This window comes from Pelophylax lessonae (assembly GCF_965119305.1).
Source record: "Pelophylax lessonae genome assembly, chromosome: 6".
NCBI lineage: Eukaryota > Metazoa > Chordata > Amphibia > Anura > Ranidae > Pelophylax > Pelophylax lessonae.
In genome coordinates, this window is record NC_138773.1 from 330,728,226 (window position 1) to 330,748,402 (window position 20,177).

Consider the following 20,177-nt stretch of genomic DNA (forward strand, 5'->3'; position numbering starts at 1 on the left):
ACGGCTCGCTTAAACAGTACCACCTCGGTTGGGGTTCCAAGCGGGCCGTACCGATACCATATCCCACAATCCTTTGCATGCAGCATTGATTGTTTGTCACTACTAGCCACTGATTGGTCAGAGAATTGTTGTAATCCTACCCACTTACTACTTAGTGGAAAAGCAAACCGAGTCGAGTAGGGCCTGTACAGTGCTGAAAGGTGCCGACTCGTACCACGCAGTGGAAAAGCAAACTGAGCCGAGCTGGGCCAAGCAGTGCTGAGTGGAGCCGAGCCGGTACTTGCAGTGGAAAAGTGCCATAAGTTTAGCCAACTGACCTACCAGCATGTCTTCAGAGTGAGGAAGGAAACCAGGGTACCCAGATGAAACCCGCACAAGCACAGGGAGAACCTGCAAACTCAATGCAAATAGTGTTCTCGTTGGGATTAAAACCGAGGACCCCAGTGCTGCAAGACATCACAACACAAAATGGCCCAAATGTATCTCTATGGGGCTTCATGGGAAGTACTGAAAATGTACTTCTTAAAACACAAAGAGGAATTCCAGACAATCTTTTTCTGAATACGGTAAGAAATGGTTAGTTAAGTGGGGCTTGGCTTCTTAAAGATCCACATGATAAAATATTCCTTCACATGCCTCTTTATCAGAGGCATAACTAAAACCTTCAGGGCCCTAGTGCAAGAAATTTTAAAGTGCCCCCCTAACCCCTCCACTTCACTCTGAGCCCAGGGCCCTTCCCATTCAACCTTTACTTCCATCACGGGGTCATTTATTATGGTCCTGAAGTTGGACCCTTTTACATGTTCTGCAGCGGGCCCCCCTCCTGTCGTCTTAGGTAGGGTTACCACCTTTTTTTCAAGCAAAACCCAAACACTTTAATGGAGCACAGCAAATTTTTTTTTTTTTGGTAGTATACATAACATAATACATACAGTATAATTTGTGAATAAATAACATTTATAATCATATGGGTTTAATCACAAGAGTTCCCCCTTACATCAGAGTACACAGAGTTAGCCATTTACATCTGAATCCACAGAGTTCCCGTTTACATCTGATTCCACAGAGTTCCCATTTACATCTAAATCTGCAGTTTCCCCTTTACATCGAATCCAAAGAGTTTCCCTTTACATGTTAATCCGCAGAGTTCCCCCTTTACCTCTGAATCCGCTGAGTTCCCCCTTTACCTCTGAATCCACAGAGTTTCCATTAACATCTGATTTCAAAGAGTTTCCCTTTACATCTGAATCTGCAGAGTTCCCCTTTACATCTGAATCCATAGAGTTTTCCCTTTACATCTGAATCCACAGTGTTCCCCTTTACATCTGAATCCAAAGAGTTTCCCTTTACATCTGAATCTGCAGAGTTTCCCCTTTACATCTGAACTCGCAGAGTTCCATTACACCGTAAGGGGTGACTCTGAAGACTCTGATGATGATGATGAACTCTGATGTAAGGGGGTCTCTGCTCACCAAAGCCCCCCCTTACATCAGAGTCCATAGAGCACCCTTTACATTTGATTCCTTTCCTCTTCTGGCTGCTGGGCTTCACTCTTCACACCCACATGGGACAGACACGGGAGTAGAGGGTGGGAGGAGGAGCAGCAGAACCAGCTCTCTCTCTCCTCTCACGTCCATGTGGGGGGGAGCAGGAGGCAACTGTCAGTACTGGCTCTGGGGCTGTGAGAGAGAGGCTCTCTCAGCTTAGAGCTCTGAAGCCACTGGGGAGACACAGTCCAGGCTCTCCAACCCCCCCTCCCCCCACAGTGGCGGAACTCCATTGCCCGGTCACAGGTGCAATCTTTGCAAACCTAGTTGTTCCTCCACTGCTCTTTATTATAATTAAATCTGGATCAACACTGAATAGCCTAGAACAGGGATCCTCAAACTACGGCCCTCCAACTATTGTGGAACTAAACATCCCATGAGGCATTGTAAAACTCTGACATTCACAGACATGACTAGGCATGATGGGAATTGTAGTTCCTTAACACCTGAGGGGGGCCATAGTTTGAAGACCCCTGGCCTAGAAGATCTATCTTATTATCCAACATAAACTGCAGTTCCTCCACATTTTGAATGAGAAAATTGAAAGACCCAAGAATGCTTACAGTCAGATCATGTGATACAAGTTTGTTGAAAGAGATAACAACATTCACAAGATCAGGGAATATGGCTGTATATAAAAGATGTATCTACAATTGGCAAAAAAAAAAAAAAAGTACGACCTAATACTCTCTACTGATGTCCCTCTGGAGGTCCACCATATCTTAAACCCAACAAATGAAAGATCTATCTTCATCCCTCCGAAACCATTATGAAAACTATATGAAAACTTGGTTTTGTCGGATCGAGCTCACTCACTCAGAGGAATAATGTACATTCCTTGGCAAATGATCGGGTCCCCTGCAGCCCTTTAAATATTGTCTCCAACATGATTCTTTATCCACCTTCTAGAAGTTAATATTAAATTCTACAGTGGGCTCTGGCTTAGACATCCTCCACCCATTTCCCTCCCCCAATTCTCACCCCCCTCCTACTCCCACCGATGCTCCCCCCTTACTATCCATTCACCACCCCCACATAACTGCCCCTTTACAAATACCCCCAATACCCTGAAAAATGAAAACGAATGCAGCCACCACATCTAAGGACTAAATATCTGCAATATATTATATTACAAAAGGTCAGTGATTTCTTGGTGTTGTCTCTCATCATAGTCCTTATCTACACAATGCGGCTGATATACTAAAAGAGTAATTTTTCTCTCTCAAAGGCAATTCTAATTTAGCAGAATAAGGTGAAGTTGTGTTGACTTCAACCATCCAATCATGTGCCAGCAAAAATCCTTTTTTTTTTTTTATTTGCTTTGCATGTGATTGGGTATTCTTTGCAAAGGGAATTTTTACCACATTAACTAAGCTCAGTGAAAATTTCTGAACATATTTTAGTCCTTTGATAAATCAGCCCCAATGAATTTCCCACCACACTCTGTGGGCCTGAAGGTACCGTTTCCGATGTTCCTTGTCCATTGTCCCAATGAGGGGCCACAACATGAAGAACCTCTTGACAGTTGAGATTGCAGCCATTGGTGCTGAACACGGATCCTGGTGCCGCCTGGGTGCCGAGACTTGCATCATTCAGGAGTTGCTGCATATTAGAGCCTGCCTGACTCAGCAAGGCTTTGGATACGGCACCACTATTCAGGTTCAGATCGGCTCCTACACTGTTCACAATGACATCCGTCTACCATGGAAAGAGATGACAAACATTACCAAGTGATATTCATTAAAAAATGAATTACTAAAGGAATATGTAATTATGTGTGGCCTCCTTCTACTGTTATTTCCTAATTGGGGCATGAATGTACACATGGATACTACACCAGAGAAGTCTTTCTCAACCTTTTTTTCAATGCAGAAACCCTTGAAATAAGCGTGCTCAGTGGGAAGAATGTCCCTTACATTGGTGGTCAGTGGGAAGAATGTTCCTTATATTGGTGCTCAGTGGGAAGAATGTCCCTTACATTGGTGGTCAGTGGGAAGAATGTCCCTTACATTGGTGGTCAGTTGGAAGAATGTCCCTTACATTGGTGGTCAGTGGGAAGAATGTCCCTTACATTGGTGGTCAGTGGGAAGAATGTCCCTTACATTGGTGGTCAGTGGGAAGAATGTCCCTTACATTGGTGATCAGTGGGAAGAATGTCCCTTACATTGGTGGTCAGTGGGAAGAATGTTCCTTACATTGGTGGTCAGTGGGAAGAATGTCCCTTACATTGGTGGTCAGTGGGAAGAATGTCCCTTACATTGGTGGTCAGTGGGAAGAATGTCCCTTACATTGGTGGTCAGTGGGAAGAATGTCCCTTACATTGGTGGTCAGTGGGAAGAATGTTTCTTACAGTGGTGGTCAGTGGGAAAAATGTTCCTCAGCTAAAAAGATCATTGGTCAGGAGTTACTGTCAGGGGCAGAAATTGCTCAACAGTCAAATAACCCCCAGTAACCTCTGGAAGGACCCTAGGGATTCACTAAATCCTGATTTAGAAAGGCTGATATACAGCTTGTGACAGCAGCAATGTATTTTTGCATTAATGTAGTGAAATTGTAACTTTTCTGTCAGGTTTCCTCTGCTGTCTGTGTCCAGCTGTCGAAATTCCCTTGCTGTCCAGTTTGGAGAAAAAAATCTCCAAAAGAAACATGTAAACAGATTTGGAAAGAATGAGAACCTCTGTTACATTTTATTGCTATCTGTGTCTCTGTTGGGCAGATTCTCTCCCACTTCCTACCATCAAACTTGGACAGGAAGAAAGAAGCAACAGAGAGTCTAAACCCTTCCTACCTTTATTTGAATAATAAGAGTCCTACTTTAGCAGCAAAATGCTGGAGAATCTACATACCGAGCAGTCCTCAATGTTCTTCTGAAGCAGCTTCATCTTCAGTCCTTCCTTGGTCCTCACAATGTTGTCATTACCTCTATTCACTGGCACTGGTGGGTTCTGTGCCACTCTTGTGACCGGCTGGGGTGCCATTGCTGTAGATGGCACAGCGCTCGTTTGGTTACCAAACTTTGCCTTTGTAACCTCAGAGAAAATGTTGACGGTTTCATCCTTCATGTCTACAAGATGGATCCTCTGTAAAGTGCTCTGTTGTTCTGGCGTCTCTGCGTAGTCCCGTATGGCTTCCACTATGTTTTCAACACATAATTTTGGGGGAAATCCAAAAATACCAGAACTGACAGCTGGAATTGCTATCGAACTGTGACTCTTCTCAGAGGCCAGCTGTAAACTGGTGGTAATCGCCTTCCGTAGAAGCCGTTCACATCTGGAGCGTGAATTTGCATCCCACCGGGGACCGACTGTATGTATTATTTGTTTGCATGGCAATTTTCCTGCATCTGTAATTACTGAATCTCCAGTTGACAATTTACCATCTTTCCTGATAATCTGATCGCAGTCATCTTGGAGTTTACGTCCTGCTGCATCCAGAATAGCTTTTGCCAAACCCCCACCATGTTTCAGATCTTCATTGGCTGCATTAACAATGACATCTACATTGTGACGGCACAGGTCATCTTTATATACAGAGAGGGTCATTCCATTCGGAAGCGTTATTTGGAATTGGGATTTACGAAATGGATAATTTTCTACACCAGCCTCCTCTAATCGTATCACACAATGGTGAATTGTCCTTGCGCTTGTAGCATGAACTTCTTCATTGACCTTACAAAAAGTTTTGGCTCCCGGTTTCTCAATACGCAGAGTATCACTGTGAAGTGGGAACAGAGTTTCCCTAATGACATTTGCTGCCTCTTGAACCTTCACCCGTGGTCCCGACAGGCAGATGTTGTTCTGGCTCTTTGTTACATTTACATTCTTCTTTATCTCCTCCAAAATCTCCTTCCTTTCCTCCCAGATGAACGTCATCTTTGCTGAAGGATGAACTGGAATTTCGGTCTCTATAATGGTGTTCGTCTCTAGAAAGTCGTTGACTTGTTGGTAACACTTTAGAACATTTGAAGTCAGGCCGGCAATGACCACATTGTCCTCCGTTCCAGAAAAAGATTCCTCTATCAGGACTGTGATTTTCTCTGCATTAAATGCCTGAAGTAGATGTGACTGGAGACTTCTCCACTCGGGAGATTTCAGAAGACTTTTGTTTGCAATTAAAAGTTGTCTGTGGAGCAAATTTTCCTTAATTTGCTTTTCTGCTTCTGTCAAGTCTTCCTTTGAATGAGCCAACAGTTTAACAACACCATCATCAATTTCCAGCATTGCGTTAATGTTGTGATGTAAAAAGAGCAGAGAGGACAGCTCCTCGTTATCGATGGACATCAGGAACTGGATGAGGTGTGGATTCATCTGGATGGGTTTACTTTTCATTTGTTGTTTGATGTTGAGTATCTCACATTTGGCGGTGAGCACTTCTTCTTTCAGTCCCGATAGACGGGCTTTCTTTTTTGGCACATCAAAGTCAATCTTCAGCTCTGGAACTTGGTCCAGGATCTTCTTCTTCAGGCCACTGTTACACATAATCTGATAGAAGGCTGGAGACATGGATAAGGTCTCAGTCTTGGTTTGTTTCTTTCTTTCCACCTGTTTGGTGGTTTCCTCTACCAGTTGTTTGAATGTTGCGTCAATCTTTGTAACATCCTTGGACATTCCAACCAAGAAAACTTTCTCTAAACCAAAGTCAGGTTTGAGGAGTACTTCATCATAGGTGGAGCTGCTGACATGTTCTCTAATAGTTTCCCAGACCGACTTATCCATTTTATACTCTACTACTCTAAACTTTGATATGAAGAGGGAGAATTCATTATCTATGTCCTCACTCCATCTCGGTACAATCTTCGCCACAGACCTGAGATGGGTGGACAAGGTAGAAGGGAAGATGAGTTGAAGGACAGGATTCTGGCAGTCTTGATTTGGCCATTTGATCTCACAGTGTTTATTCTTCATCTTCACATCTATGTTGTTCTTTAGTCCTTCATTATTACAGACATATTGCAATATGTATGGACTGATATTAAATTCTATAGGCTCTGGTATTTCTATACAAGGTCCGTCCTTCCCATACAGTGCTATATCCAACAATGGGTAGTAAGGGTATACAGATATATTTTTCTTGGAAAACACATGATCCTTCTTCAAAACTCTTTTAACATCTGGAAGAGAAGGAAACAAGCAGAAGGTTCACTCAATACTAACATTAAGTTCTTTTTTTTTTTTTTTTTTAAACCAAGCTCTTTTTTATTAATATGAAAAAGCATCTGAACAGTACAAAGACATATTAGTCAGTATGAATCCTACATAATATGCATACTGTAGACAGTGATCAGTCTGTGCAAATAGAACGTAAAATATTAGAGAATGTAAACAAAAACAAAACAGATCAACCAGAGCTCATAGTTCAATAAGCTATGCACAATGCCATTTCCTTCTGTTTTCCTAGAACAATATACTATAAGCTCAGAACAAGACTAACATAACTGACGCTTTAGGTGGATTAAACAATTTGGGCCCCTTAACAGTGGAGCCGTATCAACTTAAATTTGTCTATCCATTACTAACTGTGAAGGAGCGAGGCCAGGAGAATCCAATCAGCTCTTCCAAATAAGATTACATTTCCACCGTGCATTTCGGTGGTGGTAAGCCAATTGATTTCTAAGTAGTAGAGAATTAACATACTCAACCCATTCCTTTCTAGAAGGTACCATGGGTGTTATCCAGAACCTAGCAATTACCTTCCTAGCTTTGCATAGCAATCTAGTTATCATAATGTATGCACCCGGTGGGTACATTTCTACAGCTCCAAGTAGGCACACCAAAGGTTAGAGGTACAGAAATTTGGGTGATCATAGAGAGTCTGTAGGACCTTGGTCCAATATGGTGTAAGCTTTGGGCATTGCCAGATCATGTGTATAAAATCACTCCTTTGATTGTTACATTTAGGGTAAAGTGGAGTATCTCTTCTGCCTCAATCACTTGAAAGGTGCCAAATATGGCAGCGGAGGGGGGAAGGAAGCAAACAAGCTGAGCATCCCCTTTCGAGTGGAGCTCTGCTTTCAAGAGAACTGCCATGGGGGAAGAAGGGGGAAGGCTCAGTAGGTCCATCTCCAGGTGGGAGCTAGCAGGAAAGGTAGAGTTGGACAGGGTTACCAACTGAGCAACAGGGTCCAAGGTATTACAATGTCCCCAATCAGCAAAGTGTTGCATCTGGGAAGCCAGAAAATACATTCTGGGATGTGGGACTGTCAAACCTCCTCTATAGTTACTATACTGCAAAGCGGTTAAGCTGAAATGTGGCTTTTTCTTCCGTATGAGATCTTGGAATTGGGAATCAATGCGTTTACCATTTATTACAGATTCACATTGGAGAGTTATGGAAAATATATAGGAGCTGTGGGACTCAGATTTTCTTTATTAAGTTAACACGCCCCACCACTGAGAGGGGTAGCTTACACCAACTTAGGCTTTTTAACCTCTGCCTATTCAACATAGGGGTAAGGTTCAGTTGGAGGTTTTCTGAGGGCTCAGAAGATACCACCACCCCTAAGTACTCAAAAGAAACGGCCACAGCAATTTGACCATCACAGGCAGGGAGGTGTGCTCCTTATGGGTCAAGGGGCATTAGGATGGATTTAGACCAATTTATGGTGAATCCGAGAATTTACCGAATTTTTTAATGGCTAACCATTAGAGTCTGCAAGGAGCAAGCTGTATCTCCCAAATATAGCAGGGTGTTGTAAAGAAGATTTGTTCTTTAAAAGAGCCTCTGTGAAATCCCACAATAGCAGGGTCCTTGCAGGTTCAGATGGCTAAGGGTTCCACCGCCAGTGAGAACAAAAGGGAAGATAATAGACAATAATGGAAAGAAAAGAAGGAAGAAAAGATATTATTAATGCACAACCTGGCTCTGGGATTAGAATATAGAACACACACCCAATTAATAAAGCTTTTCCCCAGCCCAAACCAAGATAGCTTCTCCCAGAGGTAAGGCCATTTGACACTGTCAAAAGCCTTGGCTCCATCTAAGGAGAGAATGGCCCTACCTCCCGTGTTATCCAGGGTAACTTGTAGATTGAGAAACAGCTTCCTAATGTTTATAGCCGTTGACCAGTGTGACAGACCCAACCAGGACAGGGGCTTTTTGGGGGGAAAACAAGGTGGCCTCTTGCCTACTGACAACGGGTCCTGGCTTTTAAGGGAACATTACTCTTTGGGAGGTGAGTGCCTAGAGGACCCTCGGAGTGGACTTGCTTTGGATTTGAGTCCATATCTCCCCAAAACACACAGACTCTGGGAACCGGAGGTTCTATATCCATATTTGGGGGCTCTATGCCTCAAAATAGCAATGACTGTAGATGTAATCAGCTCAAACCATTGGGGTCTCCTGCCATTATGTGTTTATTGTAAGTAGGTCTCTCCCATAGTGTGCCTCCTAAGTGTCTTTCTCTCATTGTTTATTGGGTCACCTATTGTTTCTGTCTGTCTACTACTATTGTGTGCACTTTGCCTTGTTGGCAAACTGTTGTGGGATGTAGTATGTTTATGTTGATTAGCTTACTGGTTAATTTAATCACTGTCAGCTTTTACTTGTTAGATGTGGATTAGCATATAGTATATGTTGGTTGTTTCTTAGTTATGTTAATTATATTTCTGTATACAGTTTCCTTTTCATACAATTATGTGATCAGGCTCATCTGATCTGGTGTACTATAAATTCTGTGTGAGTTTTCAATACATAGTCCCAATTTGTACCTGAGCTAGTGCGGCCTAGTATTTTGGGTATAATATGCTGCTATAATACCTGATTCTTGGTTTCAAACTGGAGGAAGCTATATCTTGACAAGAGCACCCAAGTGGGGTGCTGGACGTTTCCGTCACAACCAGGTAGGGATAATCCATGACTGATAGTAGTGAGTTAGCTTACCAATCACTTTAGAGAGTCTGGTAGCCAGAACATGAGCAAGAAGCTTGAGGTTCATATTTAACAAGGAAACGGGAAGGTATGAGTCTGGAAGAAGTTTGTCTTTCCCTGGTTTGGGGATCACCACTACTATGGAGTCAGGCAGATGCCCCATTTTAGCTGTCTCATGCAGAGCTTGTAAAAGTTGTGGTAGGGGGTGTAACAGACCTAGCTGGGACAGGGGCTTTTGGAGAGGACTGGGAGCAAGCCTCTAACCTGCTTGCATTAAGGAGAACACTACACTTTGGAAGGTTTATGCCTGGGGGATCCGTGGAGTGGAAAAAAGGTACTTCTTACAACAAAGCTTTTTTGAGGAGGGAGGTCACCTCCTGGCTCTGGTGACTAGGGCACAGCAGAATCTTTCTGCTATTGATACAAACAGACGACATCCAGAGAAGTGTATTCTACTAACTCTGATATAGTTGACATATTTCACCATTTTTATATGGATTTATTTGCTTCTAAAATGTGTGCTACGGCCTCTGAAGTGATACTCCTCTTACAAGATTGTCCTTTTCCCCTGTTGCCTGCCTCTGAGAGGGCTACATTAAACTCCCCGATTACTATTGATTATTTGACTAAAGCTCTGGCTGATGCCCCTAATCATAAATTCCCTGGCTCTGATGGTTTTCCAGCGGAGGTATACTCCCAGTCTGGAAGTATCCTCCTGTGACAGAACTCTCCCATACTCCACTTGAGTGTTTCCATCGTATTTCCGTCAGTATACTGCTTACTCCAGTCTGAACATAGATATCAGATGTTATAGCTGCATATTGCAACCAAGAACTAGGCAGAACTAGTTAAGCTGCAAAACTGGAACTCTTTTTTTTTTTTTTCTTTACTTATCCATCACTTTAATGTGATATATCAACAAAACCAAAACAAAACAAAACAAAGCAAAACAAAACTAAACAAAAAAACAAGAAATAAAAAAAAAAAAAAAGGAAGGGGAGAAAAAAGAAAAAGAAAAAGTCAAAAATGAGGAGGGAAAGGGTAGGAAAAAAGGGAGGAAAAGAGGGGAAAAAAAGGGGAGGCCGCCTTGGATTCACCTAAAGTAGTACTACTCAAGCCAAGGGACTAATTCCCTGACCTTCCGACTCAGTAATGGCTGTTAAACTCACGGAGCACAATAAATTCCTCCCCCGTTCTGTTAAGACAAACCTGTTCCATGCGCCCCATGTTTTGTTATAAAATTGCTTTTTTAAATTGTGCGGAAAGACGTAACTCTTCCATTTTATTAATATCTTCAATTTTACGGGCACAATCACTAATCGTTGGAGGAAAAAGTGTCTTCCAACGTAAGGGTATACATGATTTAGCTGCGTTCAAGATATGAAACAGGATCGATTTCTTGTAACTCTCAAAGGGCAGGGTGGAGACATGTAGTAAAAAAAAAGCCACATTTTTCGGGATCTCCCTCTCAGAAAATTCTTGGGCTAACGCATACACCTCTCCCCAGAAATGAGCCAGACGAGGGCATTCCCAAAAAATATTTAAAATGGTCCCCGGTTCCTCCTGGCATCGCCAGCACTGATCTGAGACACTTGCAGAAAACGTATGCAGTAAAAAAGGCACCCGGTACCATCTCGTAAGTAATTTATAGTTAATTTCCTTCATCTTGGTACAAACGGGGGTTTCCAGTGCCAATGTAATTATATCCCTTTCCTGTTTCGCCGTGAACCTACAGTTAAGGTCTCTTTCCCATTTATCCAGGCAGGGCAATCGTTTGCCCTCTGGAGGTAACGCCAATAGATGGTAAACTTTAGATAGTAAATTCGGTAGTACGTCATTACCCACGCAATATTTTTCAAACAACGTTAAGTCCCTAGTTAATGACTTAGGAGCAGAAAGAGTTTGTAAGAAATGATGCAGCTGGATGGCGTTCCAGAATGGTAGACGGTAGGGGCCGGATGGGTCGATAAGGCCTGCAATAGTAGGCCAGTTATTGTCCCGAATGAAAGTTGAGGCCTGTCCAAAACCCTTTTTCTTCAAGTCTCGTAGAGGTTGAAATGTAATCCCCGGGACAAAGGCTGGGTTTACCCAGTACTGGGATCAGGGGTGAATCAATTGAGGTTAGCATTGATCGTTTTATTAGTAATCTAGCGACCTTCAAAGTTGAACCGATTATAGGGTGTTGCACAATATCTTGGGGTAGATATTTATAACACCATATAGCCCCTCCTAGATCTGCCTCTGATTGTAGTTGTTCAATCTGTGCCCATTGTTTGAAACTGCAAGGTTTTTTATTGGCCCAAATGAAGCGAGTAAATAGCGAGTGAACTCTTTTAAAAAAAGAGGGGGGGATGGTAATAGGTAATGTCTGAAATAAATAGAGCAACTTGGGGAGTATGCACATCTTTAAAAGATTGCATCTCCCAAACCACGAATGTAAACCCGGTTGCCAACCTTCCAAGAGTGCACTTATACTGGTTAGTTGAGCAGGGAAGTTGACCTTATAAGTTGCGACTAAGTCCGAGGGGATGTTTACGCCCAGGTACTGAAGAGTTATATCAGTCCATCGAAACGATGTAGTGGATTTAAGATGAGAGAGTGCACTTGACGTTATGCCAAAACCCATGGCTTCCGATTTATTTATTTTATATTTAGTTTATTTTCAAATTGGATAATCTTCCGTAAATATTGAATTCGCGTAAGAGGTTCGGTATGGAAATCATTGGTTTTGTTAGTGAAAATAATAGGTCATCGGCATATGCTGAGACCTTGTGCTCCGTCTTCTCTACCGAAATCCCTGAGATATCTGAGTTTAGACGTACCCTTCTAAACTGGAACTCTTTATTGAACAAGAATGCAGGCTTTTTTTTACAGTTATCAAGTGAGAGTGATAACATTATCATATGCAAAACCCAACTGTATACAGAAATATATTTAACACTATAAACATTAAGTTAATTAAACAATTAGCCACTTGGACAGTCAGGGATCTCATTCCAGGTCAGACTCGCTCACAAAGTACAATACACATTATTACAAGTAAAAACACATCCCTAGCAGACAATAGGTGAGTTAATTAGCACAATTAACAATACAAACAGTGATCTCCCCCCTTCTCAAACTAGTAGGCAACAGACTATAGCAGGAGACCTACTTACAATAAACACATTATGGCAGGGGACCCCAGTGGTTTGAGTGGATTACATTAACATCTACAGTCATTGCTGATTTGAGGCTTTCTGATTGAAGGTAATGTCTCCCCAAAACACACAGACTCTGGGAACCGGAGGTTCCATATCCATACTTGGTGCCTCTATGCCTCTATGTGTATTGTACTTTGTGAGCGATGCCGGCAAGTCTGACCTGGAATGAGATCCCTGATTGTCCAGGTGGCTAATTGTTTAATTAACTTAATGTTTAAAGCGTTAAATATATATCTGTGTACAGTTGCGTTTGCATATGATAATGTTATCAACCTCACTTGAGTGTGTAGTGTAAATAAATGCTGTATTCTTGTTCAATAAAGAGTTCCAGTTTTGCAGCTAAACTAGTCCTGCCTAGTTCTTGGTTGCAATATGCGGCTATAACATCTAATATCTATGTTCAGACTGGAGTAAGCAGTATACTGACGGAAGCACTCAAGTGGAGTGTGGGACAATTCCATCACATGAGGATACTACCATACCGGGAGTATACCTCCGCTGGAAAACCATCAGAGCCAGGGAATTTGTGATTAGGGGCATCAGCCAGAGCTTTGGTCAATTGGTCAGTAGAAATCAGGGAGTTTATTGTAGCCCTCTTAGAGGCAGACAACTGGGGGAAAGGACAATCTTATAAGAAGAGTATCACTTCATAAGCCATAGTACACATTTTAGAAGCAAATAAATTTGTATAAAAATGGTGAAATAAGTCAGCTATGGCTAGGCGCACCCAAAATGGGGAGTGATCCGAGTAAAGGCGAGTTTCATATGCAGAATCCAATGCATAAGGGAGCATGGCAGAGTTATCCAAGCCGAGATAAATGCTAGTAAAGCCACCGTGTGAGGCCAAATGACAAGAATAGCATCACACATTAGGGTGTCTCTCCCTCTACACATCCTGAAAACCCAGTTTAGAGAGTAAATGAGCAAACCTAGTTCTGTTTACGGTTGAGGCTACCAGCTGTGGGGCCACTAATATTCTGTCCAGTTGCGGGTTAAGGAAGTCATTGAAGTCTCCCAAAGCTAACACCCGGGTACAAGGCTAGGAACTGTGCCAATTTCTTAAGAGGGTCAGATGAGAAGGGCGGAGGGATGTAAATAGCCGCAATAATACAAAAAAAAGCCATTTAACTTGCACAGCAAAAAGACAAATCTCCCAGCCACATTGAAATGCTGCTGTAAACATACTGTGACAAACACAACCAGGACAGGGGCTTTGGCAGGGCCTAACTGATTATGGGCCCTGGCTTTTAAGGGAGCACTACTCTTTGGGAGGTGTATGCCTGGAGGACCCTTGGAGTATTGTTATATGGATTCAAGACCATGTCTCCCCAAAACACACAGACTCTGGGAACTGGAGGACCCATATACATGACTAAGGGCCCTGGCATTCGAGGGAGCTACAAGCTTTTAGGAAGATGTCCTGTTATATAATGCAAAAGGACATTATTACATTTACAGTCAAGAAAGCCATGATGGTCTCTGCCAACTTGAAACTCAGTAACTCAGAGGTAGATGTAACTCAGCAAGCAGATGTATGTGAAAAGAAAGCTGGTTAATGAGATTTGGACAGCCTTTGGTCTTCTTGACCAGTCAGAAAGCCTAGGATTCCTGATTAATCAAAACATTGTCTAGGTGTGAATTCCCATTCACCTATTGTTTCTGTCAGTCTGCTCATCTTTTAAACAGGTGATTAAATTTGTGACCACTATACCTTGTTATTGAACAATTGTGGGATGTAGTATGTTTATGTTGATAAGCTTATGGTTAATTAAATCACTGTCAGCTATTAGTTGCTAGAAGTGGATTAGCATATAGTATATGTTGGCTGTTCCTTAGTTATGTTAATTATATTCCTGTGTACAGTTTGTATTTTTAGGGTAATATGATCAGGAGGGGAATGTCCTCCTCACGCACAACACACTTACACCTCTAGAAAAGTAAAGTAGGTAGAATGAAATTGGACAGGGATATGGATAGAGTTTGGCTGGAGATGCGTCTCCTGTATACAGATCAGGTGGGGTTTTAGTCCAGAGAAGTATTTAAAAATCGTTCCTAATTTAGTCTTATCGTTCATCCCTCTCACATTCCATAACAGTAGCAATGAACTCTCATTGTTACTACCCAACATAATCCTTATATACTATAAATGGGAAATCCCCCTATGTACAGGTTAATACAAAATTTAGTCAATACCAGGCATGGAAAAAACAGTACCATACATGGACTAAAGGCCTGTACACACGCACCGATTGTTGGCCGTAAATAGTCGGCCATTGTCCGATCGGCCGATTATCGGCTTGTTAGTATGATGCTTCCGACAACAGACTGCGACTTTTCGGCCGAACAAAATCTGGTGTGCATGCTATAAAATTTTTGTTGGCCGTCACTAGAACGGCTGATTGTCCATCAGTCAGTACAGATTTCGGCCGACAAAAGCCAGATGAGCAAGACTGGGCATGCTCAGAGAAGAAAAAACACACGGAAAGTTAACCATCACATGACATCACTTCTGAAGTTGGTTGTTGTTGGCCGACAAAATTCGTGTGCAGTCTTGAGCACTTTTCAACAAAACAGCACCGGACAAAAGACGGCCGAACGGTCGGCCGACAATCGGTATGTGTGTACGGGGCTTTAGGCTTTCTCCATCGTCTGCTGCTGTCCCTCATACTCGAGTCTCCAACCTTTCCTAACTCAGAGATTGATGATTTGGGTGTTCAGAGCCCGGAAGGTCCATCCACCCCATGCTGTACTACAGACTGTACTGACTTATCCAAGGATTTGACCTTGGAGCTAGAAGAAGAGAAAGTAGAAGACACATCTGGTCCCTTACCATCTGAAGCACCCGAATCACTCTCTGCAGATGCACCTTTGTCAAGTGATTCTACAGAGAATCAAGAGGGCCGGCGCCTTTTGTAGTCTAACCGTGGGCAGAGTCCTGCAAGATATTCTGACTATGTTGTTTGAAATTGTTTACTGCTCGGTCTTAATCTTCTTTTGCTTGTGCTTTTATCACTTTTTATTTTTATTGTTATTTATTGTTATTATTGTTGCTTCCATGTTGCTGTGATGCCGAGAACAGCATCTGTTAAAGGGGAGAGTAGACAAGTGCAGTTTACTTTCTCCTCTGTAGGTGGTGTTCGTCCGCATTGGCACTGCAGTTGGAGAGGAAGTCAAGAGGAACATGGTCCCTTTATGGTTTCCTGGGTCACTGGGGAAGCTATCCGATTGGATGCTGCCACCCCATATCACTCAAGCAGCCATCTTGGGTAAGGCAGAGCCTATTTAAGGCCCAGGCTTTGCATTGGTGAGTGGGTAGAGTAGGGACAGGTACCTGTCTCTAGACAAAAAATGTAGAAAGACCATCCAGCGGCCAGCGCTCAGACCAAGGAACTTCACCCAGGGACTGTGGCAAGTAATGATTTCAGCAATGCAGCCCTCCTCAAACAGGGCGATCTTTAGAAAACTGTGAAAACATGTACAAGAGGCCACAAACGCCTAGTGCATTGTTAATTCTAAAATCATAAAACGGTAATATACTCACAAAAGCCGAATAAAATCAAGCTAGACAATAGCAGCAATCCATCAAGTGAGATGGGCATCCCTACCGATGCCACACAATGGAGAAGCTTACGTTTTCAGGGGACAGACCCCCTTCCTCAACCAAACAGTGTATCATGGAAAAATAGAACAGAGCAAATTGAGCACAAAATGGTGGCAATATACCTCCTCCAGCAAGCGAAAAGCTCCCTCCAGCCACAGAGATGTATCCACTATGATCTCCTTGTATAATTTTTGAGGGTAGTGAGCGGTACTGGTCCTGAGTAGTGACGAACTTCCGGTTTCACGCTTTAGCCCATGCGTTCCACAATCCCTGACCATGCATTCCAGCCAATCACTACCCTTAGGAATTAAACTAGGAGATCATGGGGGACAAATCTCTGGGGCTGGCGGGAGCTTTTCGCTTGCTGGCGGAGGTATGTTGGCACCATTTTGTGCTTAATTTGCTCTGTTCTATTTTTTTCATTTTTCTGTTGCTGCTTGGTTTTCTTTTTTCCCTGCAGGGGATTGACATGTCATAATGGAAGGGACCATGGGTGCTCCCACCCAATTTTCTTTGCTGGGAGGATGTGTTCTCCATGTGTAAACATATACTGTAAATAGTGATACACTGTTTGGGTAAGATAGCTTTGAGGAAGGGGGTCTGTCCCCCGAAACACATAGGCTTCTCCGTTGTGTGGTGTCGGTAGGGATGTCCATCTCACTTGCTTGATTGCTGCTATTGTCTAGCTTGATTTTTTTCTGCTTTTGTGAGTATATTACCATTTTATGATTTTACAATAAACAGTTTTGGAGGTAATGCACAAAGCGTTTGCGCCCTCTTGTACATGCTTTCACAGGTACCTCTCTGTTAGGGACATAGATAGCAACAGGGAAAGGTTCCTGAGGAGGAGGAAAAGCATAGGGATTGCTACTTCCTTGGATATCTTCCAGCTTGGGCACGAGATGACCAGGTCACATTCTGTCCCTTCTAGCAGGCGCTGTCAGTTCAGCTGATACCTGCTCTCTAAACGCTGTTGGAATCCCTGAGTGTTCCTGTTTGGGTTGTCTTCCCGCTCTTTCATTCCACTAGGACTGTGTGTGTTATTGCCACCTCACCATGCTGCACCCAACCTACAAGTTTCTAAAGTGAACAAAACCAAAAGGTTTTTGTAATCTGCTGGTCAACAATGAATATTAGATAGCAAATCATGTGATTAATAAAAAAAAAGGCACTATTGCTGTTCATGATCAACCTCCTGGCCTGGTTCACTCATTCTCAAACTGGAGCATTGTTTGAACACCCTGATGTTGACCACAAGTTGTTCTATCCTTCCTTGGGACTTTTCCAAACAATTAAAAGTTCTCATAAGCATCATCAACCAACAATCATTTCCAACCTTCGAAGGTCTTCTCTGTACCCACTCTGTGAACTCACCAGTTGTCTCCCGAAACGTGATCAGCGCAGCTCTTTCCTCAGGTAACATCACAATGTCTTCTACTCTTCCTCCCCCCTGTTTTGGGCTCTCAAAGAAAGCTTCCAGATGCATCTCAGATGTTTTCTCCGGTACATTCTCCACCCTGATACTTCGGGATTCTTCCAGAGGCCTCACTGTCAGCCCGCTGTGAACCGCTCTGTGGTTACTAGAGAACATTCTGACAAATCTCTGAATATCTGGAGAAAAACCCCCACAAATTCCCCCAATTTTAATGGCATTAAGTGCAACTGTGTGAAAACTTTACGGACTGAAGAAAATGATAGAACCTCGATGTTGTCACATTTTTATATAACTAATAATGATGAACATTTGATGCATTTTTAACTCTAATACAGTCACAATGTTCCTATCTATAATTAATCATTAACTGGATTATTTTAATTTTTCTTCACATGACTTTATTGCACAGTGAGCAGATTTTGGCATGGAAATCTGTACATTGAAGCTTTTAGCATTATTGCTCTCCAGCATTCAGTAGATATAGATGGCAGTAATTCTGTAGAGCGCATCCAGCCAATGCCTCTTGTAACCACAGGGAGCCAACATGAGGCCTGGGCCTGGGGGGACTCATGGTGGCTCCCCATTTTTGGCATATGGCAAACAACATTCTGTTACAAGAGCCATTGGCTGGAAGTATATAGTGGAGCTTTTAGGCCCATATTAGAAGCTGTGAGCCTCATTTCAGGCCCTGTATCTAAATCATAAGAAAATCACAAAGACTGGACTCACCGATATCACATGTGAAGGTGACAACAGCAGATTGGATCTCCAGAATTATCTCCACATAGAAGTCGGTATCCTCAACCTTCTCACTGGTATTCTCCACCAGGAGGTTTAACATCTCAGGAGTGCAGCTGTCCTGGACATTCTCAATCAGAACCAGAGAGGACCGGGGGACTTCATCATCGGGCGCGGCTGTAACACAGTAAATTATATTTCCGGGCAAAGTTCTTTAAAATTGATTTTTTTCCTCTACATCATCATAAATAGAATGATTTACATCATGATGCATAGAATGATTTAAAGAACAACAATCTGAGAGCTATCAACAGAGATGGTGTTTTTTTTGTTGAGTTGCTGAGTTCATTCACCAGGACAGAATGAGAGTTGGTGACCTCAGAATGGAGCCATGGTTCCTTCTAATTGTAAAGGACCAGCTGAAATGAAAAGCGGGATTATATATACATAGAGGCCTTCTGGGAGGATCCAGCTGGTCCTGCTCAGGAACATCCAATTGTAGGAAGGTTCAGAGACAGATCCGAAATTCACTGGAGGAAAAATATCTCCATCCCAGGACTGACCCTGAACTCACTGGAGGTAATATATCTCCATCCCAGGACTGACCCTGAACTCACTGGAGGTAATATATCTCCATCCCAGGACTGATCCTGAACACACTGGAGGTAATATATCTCCATCCCAGGACTGGCCCTGAACACACTGGAGGTAATATATCTCCATCCCGGGACTGATCCTGAACTCACTGGAGGTAATATATCTCCATCCCAGGACTGGCCCTGAACACACTGGAGGTAATATATCTCCATCCCGGGACTGATCCTGAACTCACTGGAGGTAATATATCTCCATCATAGGACTGATCCTGAACTCACTGGAGGTAATATATCTCCATCATAGGACTGATCCTGAACTCACTGGAGGTAATATATCTCCATCCCGGGACTGATCCTGAACACACTGGAGGTAATATATCTCCATCCCAGGACTGATCCTGAACACACTGGAGGTAATATATCTCCATCCCAGGACTGACCCTGAACTCACTGGAGGTAATATATCTCCATCCCAGGACTGATCCTGAACACACTGGAGGTAATATATCTCCATCCTGGGGGACTGACCCTGAACACACTGGCGGTAATATATCTCCATCCCAGGACTGACCCTGAACTCACTGGAGGTAATATATCTCCATCCCGGGACTGACCCTGAACACACTGGAGGGAATATATCTCCATCCCAGGGCTGATCCTGAACCCACTGGAGGTAATATATCTCCATCATGGGACTGACCCTGAACACACTGGAGGTAATATATCTTCATCTCAGGTCTGATCCTGAACCCACCGGAGGTAATATATCTCCATCCTAGGGCAGAACTCGTTGGAGGGGTTCTATCTTGCTGTAGATGTGAAAACTAGGAATGACGGACAGGGGGAATGAGGGGAAATCTCTCTATGATGGAGCCCCAGATTGCAGTTAAAATCAGACCAGGATTCTAATCCCTCCCCCACTCCATCCAAATTTAGAAAACAAGTTTTTGACTCCACACTTTAACTCATTTAGCTTTGCAGGAATTCTCTGTAAAAGTGGAATTGGCAATTTTGGTGCAAAATCAAGTAGAATCAAAATCAGCGACTCTTCCCTAATGGAAGCACCTCGGCAGTCAGTGCCGGATGGCAGACCGGTCTCAGATACCTTATCCTCTCCCCCTCCCCCGCTCCCACCATTATGATCTATAGGAGAAACATTACTCTGAACATCCTTAAAATTATTTCTTACAT

General features: G+C 43.0%; 1 protein-coding gene across 1 annotated transcript in view; it reads right to left on the bottom strand.

The window, feature by feature from the left end:
• Positions 1-20,177, bottom strand: part of LOC309558766 (protein mono-ADP-ribosyltransferase PARP14-like) — a 343,037-nt gene that overhangs the window by 167,668 nt on the left and 155,192 nt on the right. Inside the window, exons 4-7 of the mRNA XM_082261814.1 lie at positions 18,382-18,567; positions 17,592-17,828; positions 4,394-6,657; positions 3,009-3,245 (exon numbers count right to left, since the gene is read on the bottom strand). Coding sequence (XP_082117940.1) covers positions 3,009-3,245; positions 4,394-6,657; positions 17,592-17,828; positions 18,382-18,567 — 2,924 coding nt within the window. The remainder of the gene's footprint in view (positions 1-3,008; positions 3,246-4,393; positions 6,658-17,591; positions 17,829-18,381; positions 18,568-20,177) is intronic.